The following is a 20565-nucleotide window of genomic DNA, read 5'->3' as shown; positions in this document are numbered from 1 at the left end:
AAACTCCACACAGGGAGGGCCGGATTGTGGAATCGAGTGTGTGTGTGCGTGTGTATATGTATATGTAAATTTATATAAAACCACATATCGGCACATTGAGAGCTACCAGCTCCAAAAAGGTTGGTGACCCCTGTTCCAACACCTTGAGCTCAAGTAACCCAATATGTTGTCAAAATCCTTTATTGTCCTCGGCCTGTGTCCAAACAATGTGATCTGACTCTGTCGCTCTCTGTCACAAGAACGCCACATGAACACGCCTCAGCTGTCTGAGCAGCTGTTGCAATGACGCCATCTGTGAACTCACTCCCCAAAGGAGTGTGAAAGAACATATTGTTTTTGAAGCAGACCTTGTGTGTTAGCCCTATCCGTACAATCTAACCTTCATCTAATAAGAACGCAATAATAGTACTTCCTGTGACCCAGACAAAGCTTGAATGACGCTTGTCGGTGTTATTCATTGAGTGCTGCCAGCTCTTCGTAACAACATGACGTCATTCAAGTAACCGGTTTAGCTGAGGTGAGGCACTACCGGGTACATAGTATGAGGTGACTCTCTAGTTTAGCTACTGTGCTGAGTCACCCTTTATGATGTCATTGTACTCACAAGACCAGGCTTCTGTCCTGAGAAAATTGAGCCTTGCAACATTTTTTTAAATGCATAAACAAAACATGACAGTGCTGATACACAACAAAGAAACTAAACACACAAGACTATTGGTAATGTCTCTCTGTACAGTTTTATTTACATGATACTATTCTGTGGTAATGCTGGATAGCAGGATTATATGCAATACATAAATATCATCAGTTTGTTTTTTTCATTTTTTGTACAAATTTGCATATAACTAAGAATCAGAAAGAGAGGGGGGGAAATCAAACGGATACATAGTTGTCTTAAATGAAAAACACACTGGGAGATTATCAACTCATATGATGTGTCAGGCAGCAAAGAAAACACACTTTGCACAGACATACACACTCACGCTACATGTAATTGTGGTAGTCTAGTATATTTTTATTTCATTAAAATCTACCTCTGGCATGCTCCTGTAGTTTTCTGTAAACATGTGCTGATAAACCTTATTTCTGCATGTGCGCGCACACACACACACTGTGCTCACTTTAACATTCTGTAAGCACACCTAAAATGATTAAAAACAAAATAATGGTTCACATTCTAATTGCACATTAGCATTGAATACACGGCCAGACACATTGTTGTGTTGACAGGTTGGTGGGTGGCTAATAAAACAATTGTCTCAGCAAGCAAAAACGCTGTGACCCAAATAGACACAGGCCATATTTTCTGGAACGTCTCCCGTAGACAAAGAAAAAAAAAAATCATGCATAAATCCCATTCATTCAGCTATGTAGCCAAGATTGAGCTGTGAGGTCTGCATCCGCCCAGCCTATCACTCAAGTACAAGCTCGTTAACCCAGAATGCCCAAGGTTCTATTCGGTGTCAGTTGAAGCATTTGTCCCTGTCCTGAACTATACCTTCATAATTAAACAATGAGCCTCATCACAATCAAACCAATCAGTCAACATAAGAATGCTGATCAGAGGGGTCACTGAGGCGAAAGAGAGGTGACCTGCCGCTCTGCTGGACTCACAGCGGAGGAGCACACAAGAGGAAAAAAGAAGGCTAATGGAGCAGCTGTGAGGTAGGTAAAGCCAGGAAAGACAGAGACAAACTAACAGAACCCCTTGTGCAATATTTTGGGGGGACAGTTCCTCCAGCGTGGTCTCAATTCTTGACTTGGTTTGACGCATGACGGGGAACGAGCAAGAACGGCGGTCTACAGTTTGGCACAGGAAGCCTGGTTAGGGTGAGAGGAGTACATCTTTTCTCCAACATTTACTCTGGGCTGCTCTTTATAAGACAATATGGATTCTTGGGAAAAGAATGTCACACCACAAAAAATATGATAAAACTAACAAAATGGATTACTCAAAGGGGGGGGGGAGCATAGTGATCATTTATGCATCTTCCTCAGACAGGACTTTTTTTCATGTCCTCTTGAGGTTTTAATTTTGTAAATCAAGTCCTTTCCATCACTCACTTGGCTACAAATGCCAGTGTTCAATTCCAAAGGTGAAACACTCCAGTCTTTTTTTCAAAAAAGTGTTGTCTTCATCATCGCCACTTGCATCATTTATCTTGCGAGATATCTATATTCTCTGGATCTTGTCAGCCACCACCACGGGGTTTTCTTTACGGATCTTGGCGGCCGCCTCGGCCCTGTAGTCGTAGGGGCAGTTGTGCTTGTCAGAATACCGGTGGATACCGCAGAAGAGGTTTCCGCAGCGACAGTCAAATCCTGGAAGCACAAACATTTATAACAGTTCAGAACAATAAAAACAATACCACAATTTTTAATAACGACCCCACCACGTACCTGTAAGGCCCACCCTCTTGCGGCACATGAAGCATCGGTTCTTCTTCGGCTTGGACGAGTCATCCTTGCTATCGTCACTGCTCGAAGAAGCTATTGGAAGACTTGGGCTAGAGGCAGCTGGCTGCTTTACAACTGCAGATTACAGAGAAAACAATATTTTTTTTAAAAAAAGGACACACTTTCTAATCTAACTCATTGTAATTTGCAACACTTGAGAATTTTTTTGAAGTGCTGCCAGCACAGTAAATTATCATGACGAACTAAACGAACCATTGTACAGCATTTTCCTCAGCAGCACCTCATGTTACTCAGTAATTAGAGTAGGCTCCATCTTGCAATTACCTTTTTCTGCCCTGTTGATTGGGCTTGTGGTTGCCAGGAGGTAATCCAAAAATGTCTTCCAGTGTGGAGTTATTTTTACATTGGTCTATTTTTAGACAGGTGTGCTTTCTCAGATGCAGAAAGAAAACCCCTGGGGTTGAGTTGACGAAATGTAACATGGCCTCACAGAAGACTGCACGTGAGCCGTCACCCGCATGGCAGTTTCAGTACGTGTGTGTGTGTGTTTACCAGGTTCTAGTGATTCAGGCTTGTCCTCTCTCGAGATGCTCATCTCTGTCATTTGTTGAGTCACAGGAAGAGATCCTTGAACAGTTCTGTCAAAGTGAAAAGGAGGTAAAATGGGGCAAATGTAGGAGAGCAGCAACCAGTCACACAGGCAGGAGTTGTCAATTAAGAGAAAATATTGACCGCTTGCACTTGGTACTGACCTAGACATGTCTGGCGAGGGGGCGGAGCAGGCGTCAACCTTGGCTAGGCTGGCTTCTAGTCTCTGGATAGCAGATGCCTCTGAGGTAGGACTAGACGTTGAGCCTGCACGATCACAGTTCCCATCATTAGACAGAACTGCCAGCACATCATGATACAGTACAGTAACATCATACGCAATATGGATCTCTGTTTTGGGCCTCTTGCTCCACTCAAAATGCTAAGAGCTAATCTTGGGTCAAGGCTGTTAGTGTGGCTCAATGCTTGACCTTAAAAGTGACTGTAACCTTGAATAATGCCACCAAGGAAAACAGCTGTCTTTCATTACGCTGAGCGGAAAAACAGAGAGGGAGGGAAGCGGGTGGTGGGAAAATATCCTTGCTGAAGGAGACTCATTAATGAATTTCAAAACGACGCCTCTTGATCCTTTAGAGAGCTAGACTCGCGCTATAGGACCACTTGAGTTTCATTGTTTTGCACGGTGGCTAATTCAAAATTAGGAGTGGGGTTCACCTTTTTGATGGGACCGAACCTACCCATAGGGCTGAGGGGGCTCATCCGATCGCTGCTCTGCTGCCTTGTCAGATGTTCCTTGTAGCATACAGAGCACATGCCATTGGTTCTCGGGTTGCCATAGAAACCACAGCCAGTGGCACATAGCATGGGCACCGGACTCTGGTTTGTCTCTTGGGCCATTGCTGAAAAGATGAGAAAACAGGGTATGAATAGCCACATCTTTTAAAAAAATAAATAAATAAATAAATAAATAAGCCAGGTAAAGCAAATCCCCCACTTGACAGAAACCGTAACCACCTTCCCTCTGAGCGATCGCTGCCAACAGTTTGAACTACCCTTCCTGAAGCTGACACACCATTTGTCAGGAAGGAAAACTCACACACACCTCATAATGCATCACAGCTATGACGACATCCTGCTTTTTTTCACTCAACAGAACATTGAGTGAAGACTGGCTCTAGTTTCTTATCAAACAATAACCTTATGACTCATCACCATGTGACAATTGCAATAATTACACACCCATTAAAACCAATTTGAACCATTTCAGATTTAAAAGGGAGGCACTCGAACCAAAAATGAATGGAAAATGATAGAAATTCCACCCTATTCAATTCTCTACAGCGACATCTTACCAAATAAGGTCTTTCAAAACTTCCTCACCCACCCACTGCCCTCCCTTACACATACTCATATCCAGTAAACACGCATGTTCTCTTGGCAAAACATGTCGTCCAATGACGTTGATGTACAGCACCACAGTGATGAAATACAAACGGAGATTGTGCAGTGGGAAACTGCACTATTCAAACAGCCCTTGATAAATGAGCAGACAGACATGTGGGGAGACAGAAAAGCTTAGATTAGAGGGCGTCCTGCTCCGACGCTTTAAGCTGTTCCGAGGCTTTAACAGACAAAACGCCAACGAGCTAGTCCTGCAAAAACAATCACATCTTTCTCCCAAATAACCTTTGACAGTGTTCCCTATCATAGCGGCTGTTCGTTTGTCAATATTTTGGTCGTAAACAAGAGTCGGGCAGTTTCGTGTTACAAAAAAGGCTACCACATGTATTAGAATGTCTTGACAGCACAACAAAAGTACCCTGACCTCATCTCGCGCATGCTATGCGTGTCAACAAAGGGTTTCCTCGGAAAAGGCCACAGGTGACCTTCTTTCCATTTGCGTCAAGCGTTCATGTGCTGACTGCTCAGTAAATTAGAGGCTATTTTAGCCAGAGTTGAATCCACCATTTAAGTGCCTTAGTCAGAAAGAACTACCATAGAATGCCAGAATTTCTTCAGGGATTAGTTAAATGTATCAAGGTACCCTACGTCATCAACAAGATTGCACATGTATAAACCCATGCACTTATTGCAACAAAGGAACAGGCTTAGCAGTCATATCTGAGCCCTACTTTAACAATCACACGTGTTGACCAGACCTTTCTTGAAAAGCTTCGAAGACATCCAACATGTCAAGTTGTAAAGGTCTTGAGACATAGAAAGCTGCACAAAATAATCTTTGAGTTTAACCAAGAGAATTTCAGACTTCCTGGCAGTTTGGTGTCTGATAACGTGTAGTGGTAAACAAGATGGTTTCAACAAAAGCATCTCGGATTAAATGTATTTTGCAGAATAAGCACACTGAGTTTTAATCATTCTAACTTGTATCTGTAAGTTTTAAAATGATACAGGCCAGGGTTGGTCTTTCTTTTTGGCTGACTAAAGAGAGTATTAGAGCAGGAAGCTGAGCTCATATTTCAGGCAGTGCTAAACTGAAAACTACTGAGTCACACTGGACACAACAGAAAGAGAGAATTGTTGTCTTGTAGATCATATGAAAATATTTTGGAAAAAAGCAATTGTAAGAGAAATCGTTAGCGACATGAAGTGGGGGGCAATGATGTTTAGTCAAACAGTCTAGACAGAGTGCTCTCTGTTGCCTTTGTTTCTTCCTTTGTCTGCATTCTCCTCGTTTCCTGTTTGGACATTATTATAGCAGCTACCATTTCTCATACTATTTCAGCCATTTCATGTAACCAATGAAAAACCATACATAAAACTCCCTGCCCCCAACACAGTAGTTCTAAAGCAACACCGATCGAACATCGAATTGACTCAAAGAAGAAACTAATTTAACTACTTGGTAAAGCTACACTTGCTCCTTTTTTCTTTTACTTAGGGCTATATTGATTTAGCCTCGTTATTCTCCCCTACCACGTTTATTCGGTCGACGTGTAACTATTCAGCTTGTCGACAAAAATGATCTGGTTTTGGTTCCCCCATCCCCCCAGTTTGGGCCATGTAGAACCACAGAGACGGTAACAACCACCAGCTAACTGACTACCCCATGTTTTTCCCCCAAACCAGACCCAGTCACGTTCGATGATGAGGACGGATCGGGGGATCCAATGCTGCTGGTAACACAACAAATAAGAAAGAAAAAACAACAATAACATCACTCAGCTTTTTTTCCCTCCCCCTACACACACGAGACCGTCACGCACCCACCACCTGACCTTTCAATCCACTGTTAAAGGTCGCTTTGACCGACCATTCCATTACCATCTCAGCACCTTTCTTATATTGCTATTTTTAAAAGAAACGATAAGCAAAATCTCCTGACAGATCTGTTCAGCATTAAGATGACAAGAAAATCACCTGATGAAATTCGATGAGTGTCTCGCAAAGCGAGAAGCGAAAACCGACGTCGATAGGAAAAAAAAAATGGGGGCTTTATCCGTTCCTGCTGGCCGTCCTGCTTTCGCCTTAACGTGGCGTGCTCGTCCGTTTCAAGCCTGGTTCAGATGGGTTAAATTCTCCTTTCCTCGGCGTCGTCTCTCTCGACGTTTCTCCCTCTGGTAATCTCCAGATCTATCTGGGTGGATGTTTGTTTCCTTCTTTAGTAAGAGGAGTGGCGGATGGTGTCACGGGTGAAGCAACGTGTCGCTATTGGCTGCCCGCGGAGCCTCCAGATTACAGTTTGGCTCGGCGCAAGCGCACAACATTACCCATATTACACATCCCGTCGTCATCCACCTACAAGGACGACAACCTCTTTTTATCCTTTTTATTGAGTGATCTGCCAAAACGATCGGGATTGTAAAGTCTGGTGCAGCGCTGTCACAACAGAACTAAGATACAAGGGTGGCTATTAGTGTGCTGTTATTTTTGCTGCCTTGACAATGGGAGAACTGGCAACACATATACAATATCACAATAAATAAATCTCCATGTTACCCCAAAAAGTTAAGATTTTCCATTGAATTATGGCGCCGCAACATTTCTCTATGCGTTCAAGACATGTCAGGGAGCCCCGTGCTCAATAGAAACCCATTCCATCTCTTCACTCTCTCCTATTTTTGGCTGTTCCGACCAATCTTTCTCTTCACGGCAGATTCTGAAAATGACATGGTGCGAGTACAACTTTTCCTTCCACTTGATGTCACGTCAGAATTACATTTTTCCAAAAGCTGCCCCCCAGGCAGCAAGTTTGAGACCCCTGCCACTGCCACTTTACCGTGATGTTGACCTAATTATCACCCAAACGTGGATGGATTTACTGTGATGTATTATTACAGGATGCATTTCACAATAACCCTCTAGCTCTAACTGATAGTTAAGAGTTGGACTCTAATTTTAGCCATTTTCCCAAAACCCTTCAGTTATAACCTTTCAACTGTTGCCTCAAATTTAACTGGCTACATTTCAGAGCTCAGTCTTTGTGTTGTTTTTCAGTGAACATGTTTCTGAATCTGTAAAAGGCAAAGAAAGCTGTGCCATTTTTTTCAGTATGTACTGGCAATAAATGGCAAAGGCATTTATGTTCACGTAATCTGCAATCAGATAAAAATGAACACAGTAAAAATCGAACGTGAAGTGCAAGTTGGTTAACAGCGGTGACTTAGGTCATCTCCAGTGTCAAAGAATTTGGGAGTACTAAGTAAATACTGGAAGTGATTACAGAACTGTTATACATTCTTGAGTTTAAGGAAATACACTGTTTAAACACCATTAGAAGATATTGAATAATAAAAATGTAATCTGAAAAAGAGCAATATAATAATACACTACACTATTGTATGTTCTGACTGTCCTTCCAAAACAAATAATAGCTCTTAATGTGGTCTGTCATGTCACTAAACAATGTATTCAAACTGATCAAATGTAATCATTTTTTGTAATATCCAACATTCCATAGTGTCATTTAAGAGTAAAATAAAACACTATAAATTCGTCAGTTTGTGCAGGAAGCACAAGAAAGTGAACAAACATGTTTACCCCCTTCATGCAGTTTCTCTTTCGACATCTCATCACATAAACATTCAATCCATTCACTTGCAGTGTGTCAGTTTGCCCTGCAGGTCTGACAAGTCTCAACGTATTCTTCCACATTGTCAATCATTCACACATACGGCATCCTCAGGCACAGCCCAGTAGAAAACAAACACTTCTTTGGGCAGCGTGTATGTCACTGCATGCGTATGGGCTTCTTACCGAACATGCTGTCTATCAGTGGATTCGTGGAACTCAGAGGACTTGCACTATCTGGAAGCCATTGATAGTGACTGACACTGGGAAATGGAAAAAGTAGTAGCCAAGAGGATCAGCTGATCCGTGTCACAATTTCAGAGAGTAGCCCTTGTTTGTCACGTCTCTGTGAAATCTACAAACAAACCGAAACAAAATATCAAGACGATTAGCTGGTATAGAGGCTTTAACACTATCCGCAAGTGTCTGAATTGCAACAGAGTAGCTTATTTAATGGGAGTGTTGACATACCTCCATTATGGAATGCATGTTCTTTGTATAAATTCACTAGCTGCGCTTCACCATAGCTTCAATGTCAACAAGTTGACGGTCTCTCTTGCTACCATGTTGCGTAATTCTGTAAGCGTCTCAAGACACACACATTTAAGATGTCATCATCGCTTTATATTGTGGGCGAGTACATAAACAACCAAGTTCAGGCTATTGATGAAAACTCAGAGGTGCTTTGAGCATGACAAAAACCCAGTGACTACATTTGAATATATTTCAAGATGTAGATACAATATATAATACACAGCTATGAGTGGATTTGTATATTTGTCATCATTCTGTGACTGAAGTGAGAGCGCAATAAATTGAGGTGATTGTGTATGTTCACATCTATTCATCACGCAGCATTTACTGTTTAGAAGCATTTCATGTGTGAGTATCAAGTGAGCTCATTGTGCTCTCGTTGTGTGTTTATGCCAGCTGTTATAAACACTGTTCCCCAATTCTATAGACAAGAGCTTTTCATATGTGCGTGAAGCAGGCACAGCGAGTGATGGGGGAGGGTAAAGCTACTCAACTCTACACTGAGGTCTTTGTAAGTCCGAGTGTTATGTTAACGCAGCTATGTACAGAGAAGAAAAGACGGACCGTGGATGTGAAACGTATGTCTGTTCAGTGTGTAAAGGTTCATGGGTTTCAGTGTGTGTGAGGGGGGGGCGATGAAGGAGAAAGTGGGAGGTGTCAAGTATCGTTACCCATCCCCCTCGTGGACGTATATCCTGTCATCACTCTTATTCTGTTTATGTGTTTTAAGGTTTCTGTACCAGTGTGTGCTGGTGTTTTTTTTTTTGGGCACTGGTTATATCGAGGAGCTTTCGTTCCATCAATATGATCCACGCACTTGAGCTAATCGTGACCGTGTTGTCATGACAACATCTTACACTTTTGGGAGTTTCCTTCTGTGGCTACGTGGGTGTGAGGATTACTTATGGGAATCTGAAACAGCATGAGTCTAGTTACTAGGCAGATATTAGTCTACCCCACACACATGCACTCGCATGCATACAACTTGCACGAGAGTCGCAAAAACACTGTTGATAAAGAGGCTAGCAGTGGAAATTGCAGCTTATCCGTTTACATAAGTTGTGTGTGTGGGGCACGATAAACTGTGCACAGAGGTTGTCCAAAAGCATTGCTTCAAAAGTTGATCCCCACCCTGCTATGCTCACATTGAACATTCACCATTATGCTGAGCCCCGAGGTAAGAAGGTGGTGGGTCGCATTTTACGAACAGAGCACATTTGTCTGCATATTTGGAAAGGAACTTAGTTATTATACAAGATTGGTGTATCTGTTGTATTTATTTACATACCCAGAGACTTATCTTGCATGAATTGTAATGCATGTGTGCACATGCATTAGTCTTTCTTTGTACAAAACTATTATCCCAAGTTGGGAAGTTCTTGAAGTCAAGTGAAATTGACAAAAGTGAATGGAAAATAATGACGATTAAGAAGGGTTAATCAGCTGATTCAGCAACTGCTCATCATTCATTCCCCCTCTCATACAACACAGCTCTTCTGCATCATGAATGTGTTTCTTGTTCTTTGCCCAGGGAGGAGTCCCCCCTACTTTCCTGCCACATTCTGTCTAAATTCTTCCTTTCCCTTCTAGTATTCACACACAAAAACCTCTCCCTTGCATAGCTTTCGCGGTGATTGCTGGAAAAACAAGAATGTGTGTTCAAGTGTGGTCCTTGTGGAAACTAACTATATATAAACGTGTGTGCCCAAAGGTCAAATGTGCTACATTTGCATATAACTGTTCACGTGGTTGGAGAAAAACTATTTATCCATGCTCCTTTGTGGGTGTTTGAACGCCATATGAGACCACATGCATGCGAGTGGCTAACGTGAATGCGAGTGTGCCTGTACAAAAAGCGTGTGCGTGCGCGTGTTTTCTGCAGATGTCCCGTGTACTGTTCGAGACTGGCTCTGCTCTTTGTTGCTGCTCCCTCGTGCAGACTGGCCTAGCCACGTGCTTCTCTGTCTGCAAATACAAGCCCCGCCCTCTCCGCTGTAATCTGTCAATTGAAGCAGCCAAGTCCCGCCCCCCACAGAAAATCAACTCCGCCTCTTGCTTGATGACGCGTCTTTACTCGGGCATACTTACCATGCTTTCCTTCCACTCCTACACACTAGCTGTGGCTGGATTTTATTAAGCAATAGCCTCTTGCAACCCCCCCCCCCCCCCCACATGTTCAAGACAATCATGCTTGATCCTGAAGTGTTTCCTGCTCTTCAATACTAGGCTGAAATACACGTTATACTGTGTTTTTATATAGTGGTGAGCCACACCCGACTCACCTGCAATCCACACCCTGCTGGCATTCTTACTAGGAAAGCCAAACGGCCTGCTGCTTTACACCCACGTCATCATTGTTGAGGTAGAAGTTCATGGTTGATTCCTAATAAACACAGGATGAGACATTTGCCATTTGTTTTATGACTTGTTGTGGCACATCAGCGGACTCGGTTTATTTTTATACATAAAAAGATACAGTCATTCTTTCAGTGAAACTAAAGATCAGTTTGTTATCGTCCATATGATCAAGAACAGTATTTACTTCTATAAGCAACTACACGATGCAGCATAACACACAATTTTATTTTTCTGACCTCTGTCCTTTATGAGTTATAAAACAAACAGATCTGCTATTTGCGCCTTCGCTCACTTTTTGGGGCTCATTAGTCTCTTATCATGATTGCTGTGGGTCAGTCTTTTATCTCTACAAAGTATTTCTTTATGTTTTTCTGATAAACCTGACATGCATCAGTGACACACTGCACTTCTTGTTACTTCCTGGTACACCATGTGATTCACGGCTATCAAAACAAGAAGAACCTAGATACATTTTGATTAGATTTGATGTAATCTTGTGGGTGAGAATGGTTGTCTGTCCCTTTTTCTGCCCTGTGTTAGAGTAGCGACCAGTCAAGTTTGCGAATACCCTTTGGCCTATGTTTAATTAAACACATAGCTAAAATAGGAACTCACAACATCAACTTTTGTGTAGGAGTCCAAGTCATTTCAGGGCAAACTTCTAAAATTCCAAGTCTCCACAGATGGAGATCAAGAATAAATCAATCCAAATATTTTATTTATAGAGCGCATTTCATAACAGAAAGACAACAGAAGGTATTTCAAAGGCGACAAGGAACACCTCGGTTGACTAAAAATTGCAACCAGAGCAATGACTTGACTACAGTATCGCCCGTCAGCTGCTCACACGGCCTTGGCAGCTTCCTTCATCAAGATTCCCTCGTAGCTGCAGCTAAGTTTGGAAACAGGGAATAGATATAGCCTACACAAGACTCTTCTTACATCAATGATAAAGACACGCACGCCTGCCTGCAACATTTCTTTTCACTTCTCACGTGCAGGAGCGTTCAGAAATAACCAGAGGAAATTTGTTTAAATTGGTACAACAGCGCCCCCTGTAGGCCTATTAGTATTGGATTCAACTCTCCACCTTTCGGGACAGTAGATTGCTTTTTCGTCAAACAGTTAGGGGGGTGGGAACAAATGAGATCTGGTCAGAACGTAATGCCTGAAATACCAGATTAAAAGGAGCAAGCATTTTAAAAAAATACACTGAGAGATACAATTCAGCTCTTACGAGTCACGACACAAGGAAAGGTGGACCTTATTTCCTGTTCCTTGCTTCTATGATCATTGGCTGTAGATCCAATTTCTAATTATAAATGGTTGACTAACTGCTGAAGGGCCAACCCAATATTCTAAACAAATACCATTCGATTTGTAATATATTAATGATAACATGCAAGTTGACTAATGTACACAGGTAAAATCGTGCCGCACGAGTTAAGCGTTTGTATGAATGTTAAGGATACTCCAGCCACTATAGTGTAACTTTGTCTGATACAGTGGAGCCATTATTCGAATATCATATAAACAGCCCTCACACTGGCAGTGACCTCGTGAACACAGACACACATATCACACTGCATAAAGGCAGTCATAACTGTTTTGAATAATTGATTGGCAGTGAAATTGTGAGGCTCTAAGGTTTCCAGGATGTCATTGTCTGTGTTTTGGGTCAATGGGTGGCAAGGAAAAAGTGAACTTCTCACATGAGGCGCTCATCATAGACTTGCCTCTCAATACACATATGCACACATTGTTTGTTGTCATGGCAGTGTGTTCATCCACTTCATAGGTGGAGAAACCCTACAGCTTCATCTCCCATGTTCACTGAGCTCTCTGGACCTCGGGCCACTCGGAGGTCGACAACCATGAGAGGAAGATGCCTCGTAACAAACTGATCACTACCGAGGATGACAGTAAGTCCATGCCTCTTGAGATCTTTGATCAACTTATTTGGTTTTTCATGGTACTTTGACAAGAAGGAAGAGATAAAGTCAACACTACCAATGGGACAATGATCATCTATATTTGCTTTTCCTTTCTAATCTCATTTGTTAAGATGATGTTAACTATAAGACCTTTGGCAGAACCCCATCTCCCTTCATGATACTATTGTTCGCAACTGCACCCCTTTGATGCACACGTTTTCAATGACCCGAGGCATCATGACTCTAGTTTCACCGAAGGGCTGATCTTTTCAATTTGTCTGCGGCGGGCTTTGCTTTCACTTTATGCTTCTTCATTGAACACAATGCAGCGTACACAACAATGAAACGTACTCAAGTGCGGTTTGGGATTGTAGGAATGATGTCGATTTATGAAATTGAAGTCATGCAGGTTGTATGGAAAATCAGTAAGCATCAAGATGCACATATGTATTAAATATGTGAAAAGAAAACATTTGACCAAAGATGGAAAAACACATCACAGAAGAAATCAGGTGGCCAAGCAAAGATGAGATATGAATTCAGAACCAATGATTGATTCAGATAAGAAAGAAAGAAACGATTGAAATTTGACTTAACATTTTTCCATTTTCAAGATATGGATAATTCATATCTTATGTTCACTCTGTTCTTAGTTCACATTGGACTTGATACAGGTAAGTGCATAAATGTCTCTTATTCCATTAGTGTAAGCGTATCAAAAATCATGCTGGTGTGTCATAGCTAAAGTACGACTGATCTTTTGGTTTGTATTACATGACAAATAACACATTTTAGTGGAGGTGTATTGATACCAAACATGTTCAACTGCAACCTTAACATGGATTCACATATACTGCAGGTGATGAAGACCAAATTTGCACTATACCAGAAGAATATGAGCGAAAGAAAACAGCAAAAAAGAAGCAGGATAGTAAAAGGGAGGGAAAGAAGGGGAATCGAAAGAAGAAAAAACATGCAGCCGAGACTCAAGAGGAGTTGATGGACAGACCAGAGAGGAAAGAAAAAGGCATGAGGAGGAAAGGAAACAATGGTAAAAATAATACCGCAAAGGAGATTGAGAGGGAAGACAAAAAAAAGATGGCAAGGGAGAAGAACCTTAAAAATAAACAAATAGAAAAGGTGCCGATGGAGAGCGGCGCTGAGGATGAAAATTTCAAGAGGAAACACAAACACGATAGTGCCCCGAATGAAGAAAGAAAAGAGAATGTTTGTAAACGTGAGAAGGAGAAGAAACAGGAAGTAAAGATGAAAAAGCACACAAAAGTAATTGAAACAAGGTAAATAATTTACTTTCTTCTAGGAAAACAACAATATGTTCTCATACAAGAACAATTAAAAGAAACAATGACTACTCAGTTCAGAGCAGGAGACAAGTGAAGAAGAGGACAAGGAGGAAGAGGACAGCAATGACGAAGAGTTGAGGCCAGAGTCTCTGACTGCTGAGGAGCTTCAGGAGCTAAAAGAGGAAGTGGACGAGAGGAAGAAATTGATCCAGAGTCTCAGAGGAAAGCCATGGTCGATGAAAAAGAAGCTGTTAACCTTACGGTAACTTCTTCATAGCAGTCACGGGTCAACCTATTGACTTTAGCGAATTTGGAGTGAAGCCATCTTCTTATTTGCAGGGAGTCTCAGGAGTTTGTGGAGAACTACGAGGGGGCTTTGGGCAAAGGGAAAGGTAGAAGGCTCTACGCATACAAGGTCATGATGACTAAGGTAAGAGGAAAGTGGCTTTTAAAGAACTCAAATAATGTATAAATAGTCATTTACTGGTAGGGTAGCAAAATTCAGATGGAAATGTTCCATGGGAACTGACACATTAACTGGCACATAGAAACACTTTTAAGCACAGTTAGTCTATAACAGGGATCCTTCCTCTTGAAAAACATGAAACATAAGCTTGGTAACTGAGGAAACTGTATTGATTAAAAAGATCTAACTGTTGGAGTAAAAGCAGCAGTTACAACGATGATTATGAATCAATTTTTGAGGACGTACAAATTGGTTTTTTTCCTCCAGATGTCTGATACCTGCTTTACAGGGTTATTTTTTCTTCTTTTCTAATTTTACAAAGTAGAAATGGATGAAGTTTCAACGAGATTTTGAAAACTTCAGAACTGCTTGCATCCCATGGGAGATGAAAATCAAAGAGATTGAAAGTAAGTGAGAAGTCCATGTACGTCTTTTCATCTAACATTGCTTGCATTGGCGGGCTTGAAGTCGAGCAATAATGTACAGTCACGTTTCTCATTATGTGCTGCACATCACACAGGTCACTTTGGCTCTTCTGTTGCTTCTTACTTCATCTTCCTGAGGTGGATGTATGGTATCAACATGATCTTGTTTGGGCTCACTTTTGGCTTGGTCATGGTGCCAGAGGTTTGTTGCTTTTAATGTTTCTTGTTGTGTGTCTTTTTATGTTGCTGTCCACTCTGTTTTTGCACATCAGGCATTAATGGGGCGGCCCTACGGGAGCATCTCGAGAAAGACTGTGCCGAGGGCTGAGGAAGGGAGTGCCATGGACTTTGCTGTCTTGTGGGACTTCGGGGTCAGCTATCTCACACAATGTCACTTTTTTTAGCTATCGTTTATTAAAACATGCATCTTCAGGGTTACGCCCAGTACTCTGTCCTCTTCTACGGTTATTACAATGACCAGCGTGCCATTGGCTGGCTCAAGTTTCGCATGCCTTTGTCGTATTTCCTGGTTGGAGTAGGAACGGTGGCCTACAGCTACATGGTGGTCATTCGAACGTGAGTACTATATATGCAGTATAGGACTTAATGCAATCATCACGGTGACTATGTCTTATCTCCAATATAAGGATGGCCCGTAATTCAAATGAGACTGGTGTCGGAGATGATAACAGCTTTAATTTCAGCTGGAAAATGTTCACAAGCTGGGACTACCTGATAGGGAACGCTGAAACAGCAGATAATAAATTTGCCTCAATCACCACCAGCTTCAAGGTCGAGGCCGACGTGTTTGTGTTGATGTTTACATTTATGTTATAATTGAGTTAACAACTACCCTGAGATTCCCTCCTGGTGTCTCACCAGGAAGCCATCTTAGAAGAGCAAGAGAGCCATAAGGATGACAACATCCATCTGACCCGCTTCCTGCGAGTGCTGGCCAATTTCCTGGTGTTGTGCTGCCTTGCAGGAAGTGGATACCTCATTTACTTTGTTGTGCGGCGATCTCAGAAGTTTGCTCTGGACGGACTAGAAAACCATTCTTGGTGGGAAAGGAATGAGGTACAAACACATGAGTCGACATCATAATGTAGATACAATCTGATTGGCTTTTCGTTTTTTACTGAATTCAAATTATTGTGTAGTCACAATTTACAACCACACCACATTGCAATTTTGCTAAATAAATAGCCATCTTACAATATTGGTAAAAACTGAGCAATAATACTGCATCTCAGTAAATTTTTGATTCTGATATATCGTTATTTTAGGTATTTTTTCCTCCGGCATCAATAAAGTTTGAAAAGCAAAGTAACTACCTGAAGAATTTCCATACAATTCCCTTCAATCTGTAATGCAGAACATTTGGTGGATCCAGTCGTCTTTGCATATGTCCATCTTCATAGCGCACCACTAAGTGTGACAGCCTGTGTTTTTTTTCTCTCAGGTAAATATGGTTATGTCATTACTGGGGATGTTTTGTCCCATGCTGTTTGACATCATTAGCACCCTAGAGAACTACCACCCCCGAGTCGCCCTGCAGTGGCAGCTGGGCCGCATCTTTGCCCTCTTCTTGGGGAACCTCTACACGTTCATCATTGCACTCATGGATGAGATCAACCTGAAAGTGAGGATTGTAGTGTGTACACGATAGACAGTTTATTGAAGTGTGAACTCAGGAGTGTACGTGTGTTTCAGAGGGAAGAGGAAAAAATCGTCAAGTTTAATATAACACAGTGGGAAGCAAGTTTTTCCAACGTCACAGGAAATAGCACAGCGTCACCTGCTGTTCATCCTGCTGATGTGCCCCGTGGGCCCTGCTGGGAAACCATGGTAGGGCAGGTTAGTGAGAAAGTGACCTTAACACTTACCATGGCATGCAGTATTAAGAAAATGATCTGTGGCTTTTGCATAAGCTAATGGGACTTTAAGATTGTATGATTGTTTTGATCACATATAGTAACTGCGCAACACATTGTCATAAATTCTGACCACATCCAAATATCTCGCATATGCAAGGCCTAATTTCCCTCGGGTACAAAGCAACTTTTTTAAATGCACATCACAGAATCATGGTCCTTTGCAGGAGTTTGTGCGGCTCATCATATCTGACACCATGACAACCTACGCCACACTGCTCATTGGTGATTTTCTTAGAGCTGTGCTTGTTCGTTTTCTCAACCACTGCTGGTGCTGGGACTTGGAGGCCGGATTTGTAAGTCAGCATTTTACACCTGCCTCCTGAAATGTCTATAGAGGCTGTGAAAATATGAGTCAGGGGATTATTTTGTTCATCTTCTTTTTCCGCTGTACTTTCGGAAAGCCGTCATACTCTGAGTTTGATGTTAGCGGGAATGTGCTCGGCTTGATCTTCAATCAAGGAATGATCTGGTAGGAGAGATAAAAAAAAAAAAAAATTATGCGAAATGATGAATGACCCCTGTCATTGCACTTTCTTCTAGGATGGGTGCCTTTTATGCTCCCTGCCTGCCTGCCCTAAACGTCCTCCGCCTCCACGTGTCCATGTACCTTCAGTGCTGGGCCGTCATGTGCTGTAATGTGCCGCAGGAAAGAGTCTTCAAGGCCTCTCGCTCCAACAACTTCTACATGGCCATGTTACTGGTCATCCTCTTCCTCTCCACCCTACCTGCAATGTACACCATTGTCACAATCCCTCCGTCTTTTGATTGCGGACCATTCAGGTAATGAATGGATTCTATTTAATATGCGGGTCAGGGGGATTCATTCACTTTTCCTCTCTTCGTAGTGGGAAGAATCGTATGTTTGATGTAATCCATGAGACTTTGGAGTCAGACTTCCCAGCCTGGTTTGGAAAAGTGTTCAACTATGCCTCAAATCCTGGACTGATCCTACCCTTCATGTTGTTGATGGTGTGAGTAGAATTGATAAAATGTCATGTACACAGAATAAAAACATGTGGTGCACAACTTAATGAATAGGGGAAAGCTGTGTTTGGTTTTCTGATCATAATGCCAAATCTGTCTGAGTAATTTCAGATGTTCTCTGTTCTGCATCATTAGTGTGTGCATGAGCCAATCATAGCATTTTTTTCTTAGCATAAACATCAGGGTGTGACCTGACTGAGTCAACAATGTAGTAAATAGTTTTTTTGGGTAGAAAGGTGCTGCAATAGAAATGCAGTCACTATTAATAATAATAATAATCCATTTCATAGGCTGGCAATTTATTACCTGCAGTCCACATCCAAAAGCTACAAAGAAGCAAATATTGAACTGAAGAAAAAAGTACAGACGGTAAATTACTTTTTTTTTCCTCCAGCAGGAGTCGATCATCAATTGTATCATGTTCTACTTCACAGTGACTGCATGAAGTTAAAGATTATCAGGACATTTGTGTTTCTGCTTTTAAGCAAAATGAAGAAAACAAGCGAAAGAACAAGCAAGCTGCGTTGAAGGCTGCAATGGATTTGGAAGAGGCCAGAAGAGCTGCATCCGAGGCTGCAGAAAAACAAAAGAACAACAAAGCTTTGCAGCAAGACCATGAAAGTGAGACGCAGGTTGCTACATTTCAATATTTGCTGCTCTATTAAGGATTCCACCTCCCTCTTTATAGATGGGAAAGAACACCGTTGTAGAGCTCAGAAATCACATCATGGCAAAAGTGGACATAAATCTCCCACAGTCAGAGACCAAAAACATACGACCAGAACTCCTGCCTCTGGAAGTCATCGCCGTAGCAACAATGAAGCTTCTCGGTACCTGCCTGGTTTCCCTCAACAAAGTGATCTGAAGATACACAGGGGACCAAGGTTGCAGCGACACTGAGTGAGTGAGCATGAATAGAAAACACTTTACTGGGAAAAGTCATTTTCCAAAGTGTGTGATACAAAAAGATTCTATTGCATGAAGTATTTTTGGGCATATTTTCACGCAAGGACTTCTCTGGTCTCCAGAATTCAGATTTGAACAATAAAGTGATGGGACTTGAGTGATGAGTCAATAAGCTTTATTTGTCAAAGCAGCAAAGGACTCCTGTTAAAATAATGAAAAGTGGGTTATATGCATAATATGTATTTACAGAATTCTATAGAATACTGTTTTTGTATTTTACATATAGAACAGTAACCGTATTTTTATAATATTGTATACCTATCATCCAATTAGAATCATTTAAAAAAATTATTATAAATCAGAAACATTTTAAAAATGTATTATAACCCCAACTTGAAGCTAGGTCTCATTAGTATACTATAGTTCTCGTCTTATTTTTCTTTAAATTGTCTCGACCTTTCTCGGCACCGCAGCCATTGAACTCATCCTTTGACTTGTGATCGTGCCAGTTGAATTCAGCAATGTCCAAGTGTGCCAACATCTTAATTGTAAATCCTTTTGTTATGGTCTCTTGAGCTTCATCATGTTACAGGGATGTCTGTCTTGAATCATCTGATAACGGTACACTGTCTGATCCAATATCTTAGAGGCTGTTCTGCTCTGTCATCCTGTCAGTCAACAGTCCCTCAGTTGACCTTTTAGTCAAATGTATACATGTTCCCTGTCAGTTAAATTATCCATCTATTCCACCAATGCATCTTGTGTACCAAGAAATGTCAATGTGAAATCCAAAAGCTATTTGTTTGGGTGAATAACAAACTAAACACGCTATAACTACTAGAGAAATGAAGATGCAGTACTAATCAGATCTTTATCTGCGGGTGCTCATAACTCTGCCTCCATGCTTGTGCCAGGTAACTGAGCCACACACCGGCATACTACGTATCTGATATCTTAACTTTCTCTGTACACCAACAGGGATCTCATCTTTCCTAATATTAATGAAGAGAAGAGTAAGGGATTGTACCATGATGTACAAGGATTTGACTTCTAAGATTGTACTGAGATCTGCTTTGGGGACCCAAAGTTTGTGAATTGGTTGTTTTTTGTGCAAATCCAGAGAGTTGAACAAATGCAATCAAATAAGGAGAGCTTATGAAATGAATTGTCCGTAATTTTGGGTTCTGTCCGGCAACATGATTTCTCAGCCTTTACAGGATCCATCTGCCGTTTTTGTTCTATCCCAAAATCGGGCTGTGGATTTTGCTGAGCTACAATAAATAAAAGCTGCAATAAATAAAAGCTGCATGGCTCATGAAAAAGAGGCAAAAAGAAATACTCGAACTGTAACAATAAATCGTGTAAGGACATAAATAAAGTGTAAGCGTTCATGTGTGAATATTTATCACAAATTTTATGACACGCCATTCTGAATGGACATAGTTCTCATTCACACCAGTGGTGGGCGTGGCTCAGGTCCCAGGTAGGGTGGGGAGACTTAGTAAAATGAGGCTACGTTCAAAATTTTGTTGCAGCCACTTTACTAATTGGTGCGGGGAATTGAATTTGAAGAAGCATACCACATCAGTGAAGTAGAGCAGGAAGGTTGTACTGTATGTAAACACAGTGGACTCCTGAAAGGTGCAGGTGAGGAGGACCGGATGACAGCTTGGGTATTGGGGTTAAGGTGAAGGTCAGCGTCACATCTCTTCTTTCACTGCA

At 41.6% G+C, this 20565-nt stretch overlaps 2 protein-coding genes across 3 annotated transcripts; one reads left to right on the top strand and one right to left on the bottom strand.

Annotated features, from left to right (window-relative positions):
• Positions 1-718: 718 nt before the first annotated feature.
• On the bottom strand, positions 719-6587 carry zfand5a (zinc finger, AN1-type domain 5a). Its single transcript, XM_061278783.1, has 6 exons — positions 6346-6587; positions 3705-3866; positions 3171-3273; positions 2971-3056; positions 2401-2532; positions 719-2322 (listed from the first exon to the last, which is right to left on the bottom strand). The coding sequence occupies exons 2-6, from the start codon at positions 3862-3864 to the stop codon at positions 2174-2176; spliced, it is 630 nt and encodes a 209-aa protein (XP_061134767.1). The 5' UTR covers positions 3865-3866; positions 6346-6587; the 3' UTR covers positions 719-2173.
• Positions 6588-10787: 4200 nt separating this feature from the next.
• On the top strand, positions 10788-20204 carry tmc1 (transmembrane channel-like 1). Of its 2 annotated transcripts, XM_061279805.1 has the most exons (21): positions 10788-10891; positions 12686-12809; positions 13475-13495; positions 13681-14119; positions 14199-14387; positions 14465-14555; positions 14917-14998; positions 15112-15218; positions 15289-15387; positions 15450-15592; positions 15664-15808; positions 15899-16093; positions 16479-16658; positions 16730-16873; positions 17118-17246; positions 17355-17422; positions 17494-17733; positions 17799-17924; positions 18228-18306; positions 18423-18558; positions 18626-20204. In XM_061279805.1, the coding sequence occupies exons 2-21, from the start codon at positions 12773-12775 to the stop codon at positions 18835-18837; spliced, it is 2862 nt and encodes a 953-aa protein (XP_061135789.1). In that variant the 5' UTR covers positions 10788-10891; positions 12686-12772; the 3' UTR covers positions 18838-20204. The 2 variants fall into 2 exon arrangements, with proteins under 2 accessions (XP_061135789.1, XP_061135791.1); XM_061279807.1 differs by lacking the exon at positions 13475-13495.
• Positions 20205-20565: the final 361 nt, after the last annotated feature.

Source organism: Syngnathus typhle, linkage group LG5 (genome assembly GCF_033458585.1).
Source record: "Syngnathus typhle isolate RoL2023-S1 ecotype Sweden linkage group LG5, RoL_Styp_1.0, whole genome shotgun sequence".
In the NCBI taxonomy this organism is placed as follows: domain Eukaryota; kingdom Metazoa; phylum Chordata; class Actinopteri; order Syngnathiformes; family Syngnathidae; genus Syngnathus; species Syngnathus typhle.
This window is presented reverse-complemented; position numbering and strand designations above follow the sequence as displayed.

What these genes read in the sequence shown, in the direction of transcription:
- zfand5a (XM_061278783.1), bottom strand. Translation starts at nt 3,864, where the DNA reads ATGGCCCAAGAGACAAACCAGAGTCCGGTGCCCATGCTATGTGCCACT. An exon ending in GAGCCCCCTCAGCCCTATGG is followed by an intron (nt 3,274 to 3,704) that starts GTAGGTTCGGTC and finishes GTGATCGTGCAG; the next exon opens with GCTCAACGTCTAGTCCTACC. An exon ending in CAAGAGGGTGGGCCTTACAG is followed by an intron (nt 2,323 to 2,400) that starts GTACGTGGTGGG and finishes TTGTGCTTCCAG; the next exon opens with GATTTGACTGTCGCTGCGGA.
- tmc1 (XM_061279805.1), top strand. Translation starts at nt 12,773, where the DNA reads ATGCCTCGTAACAAACTGATCACTACCGAGGATGACA. An exon ending in TACATGGTGGTCATTCGAAC is followed by an intron (nt 15,593 to 15,663) that starts GTGAGTACTATA and finishes CTCCAATATAAG; the next exon opens with GATGGCCCGTAATTCAAATG. An exon ending in CTTGGTGGGAAAGGAATGAG is followed by an intron (nt 16,094 to 16,478) that starts GTACAAACACAT and finishes TTTTTCTCTCAG; the next exon opens with GTAAATATGGTTATGTCATT.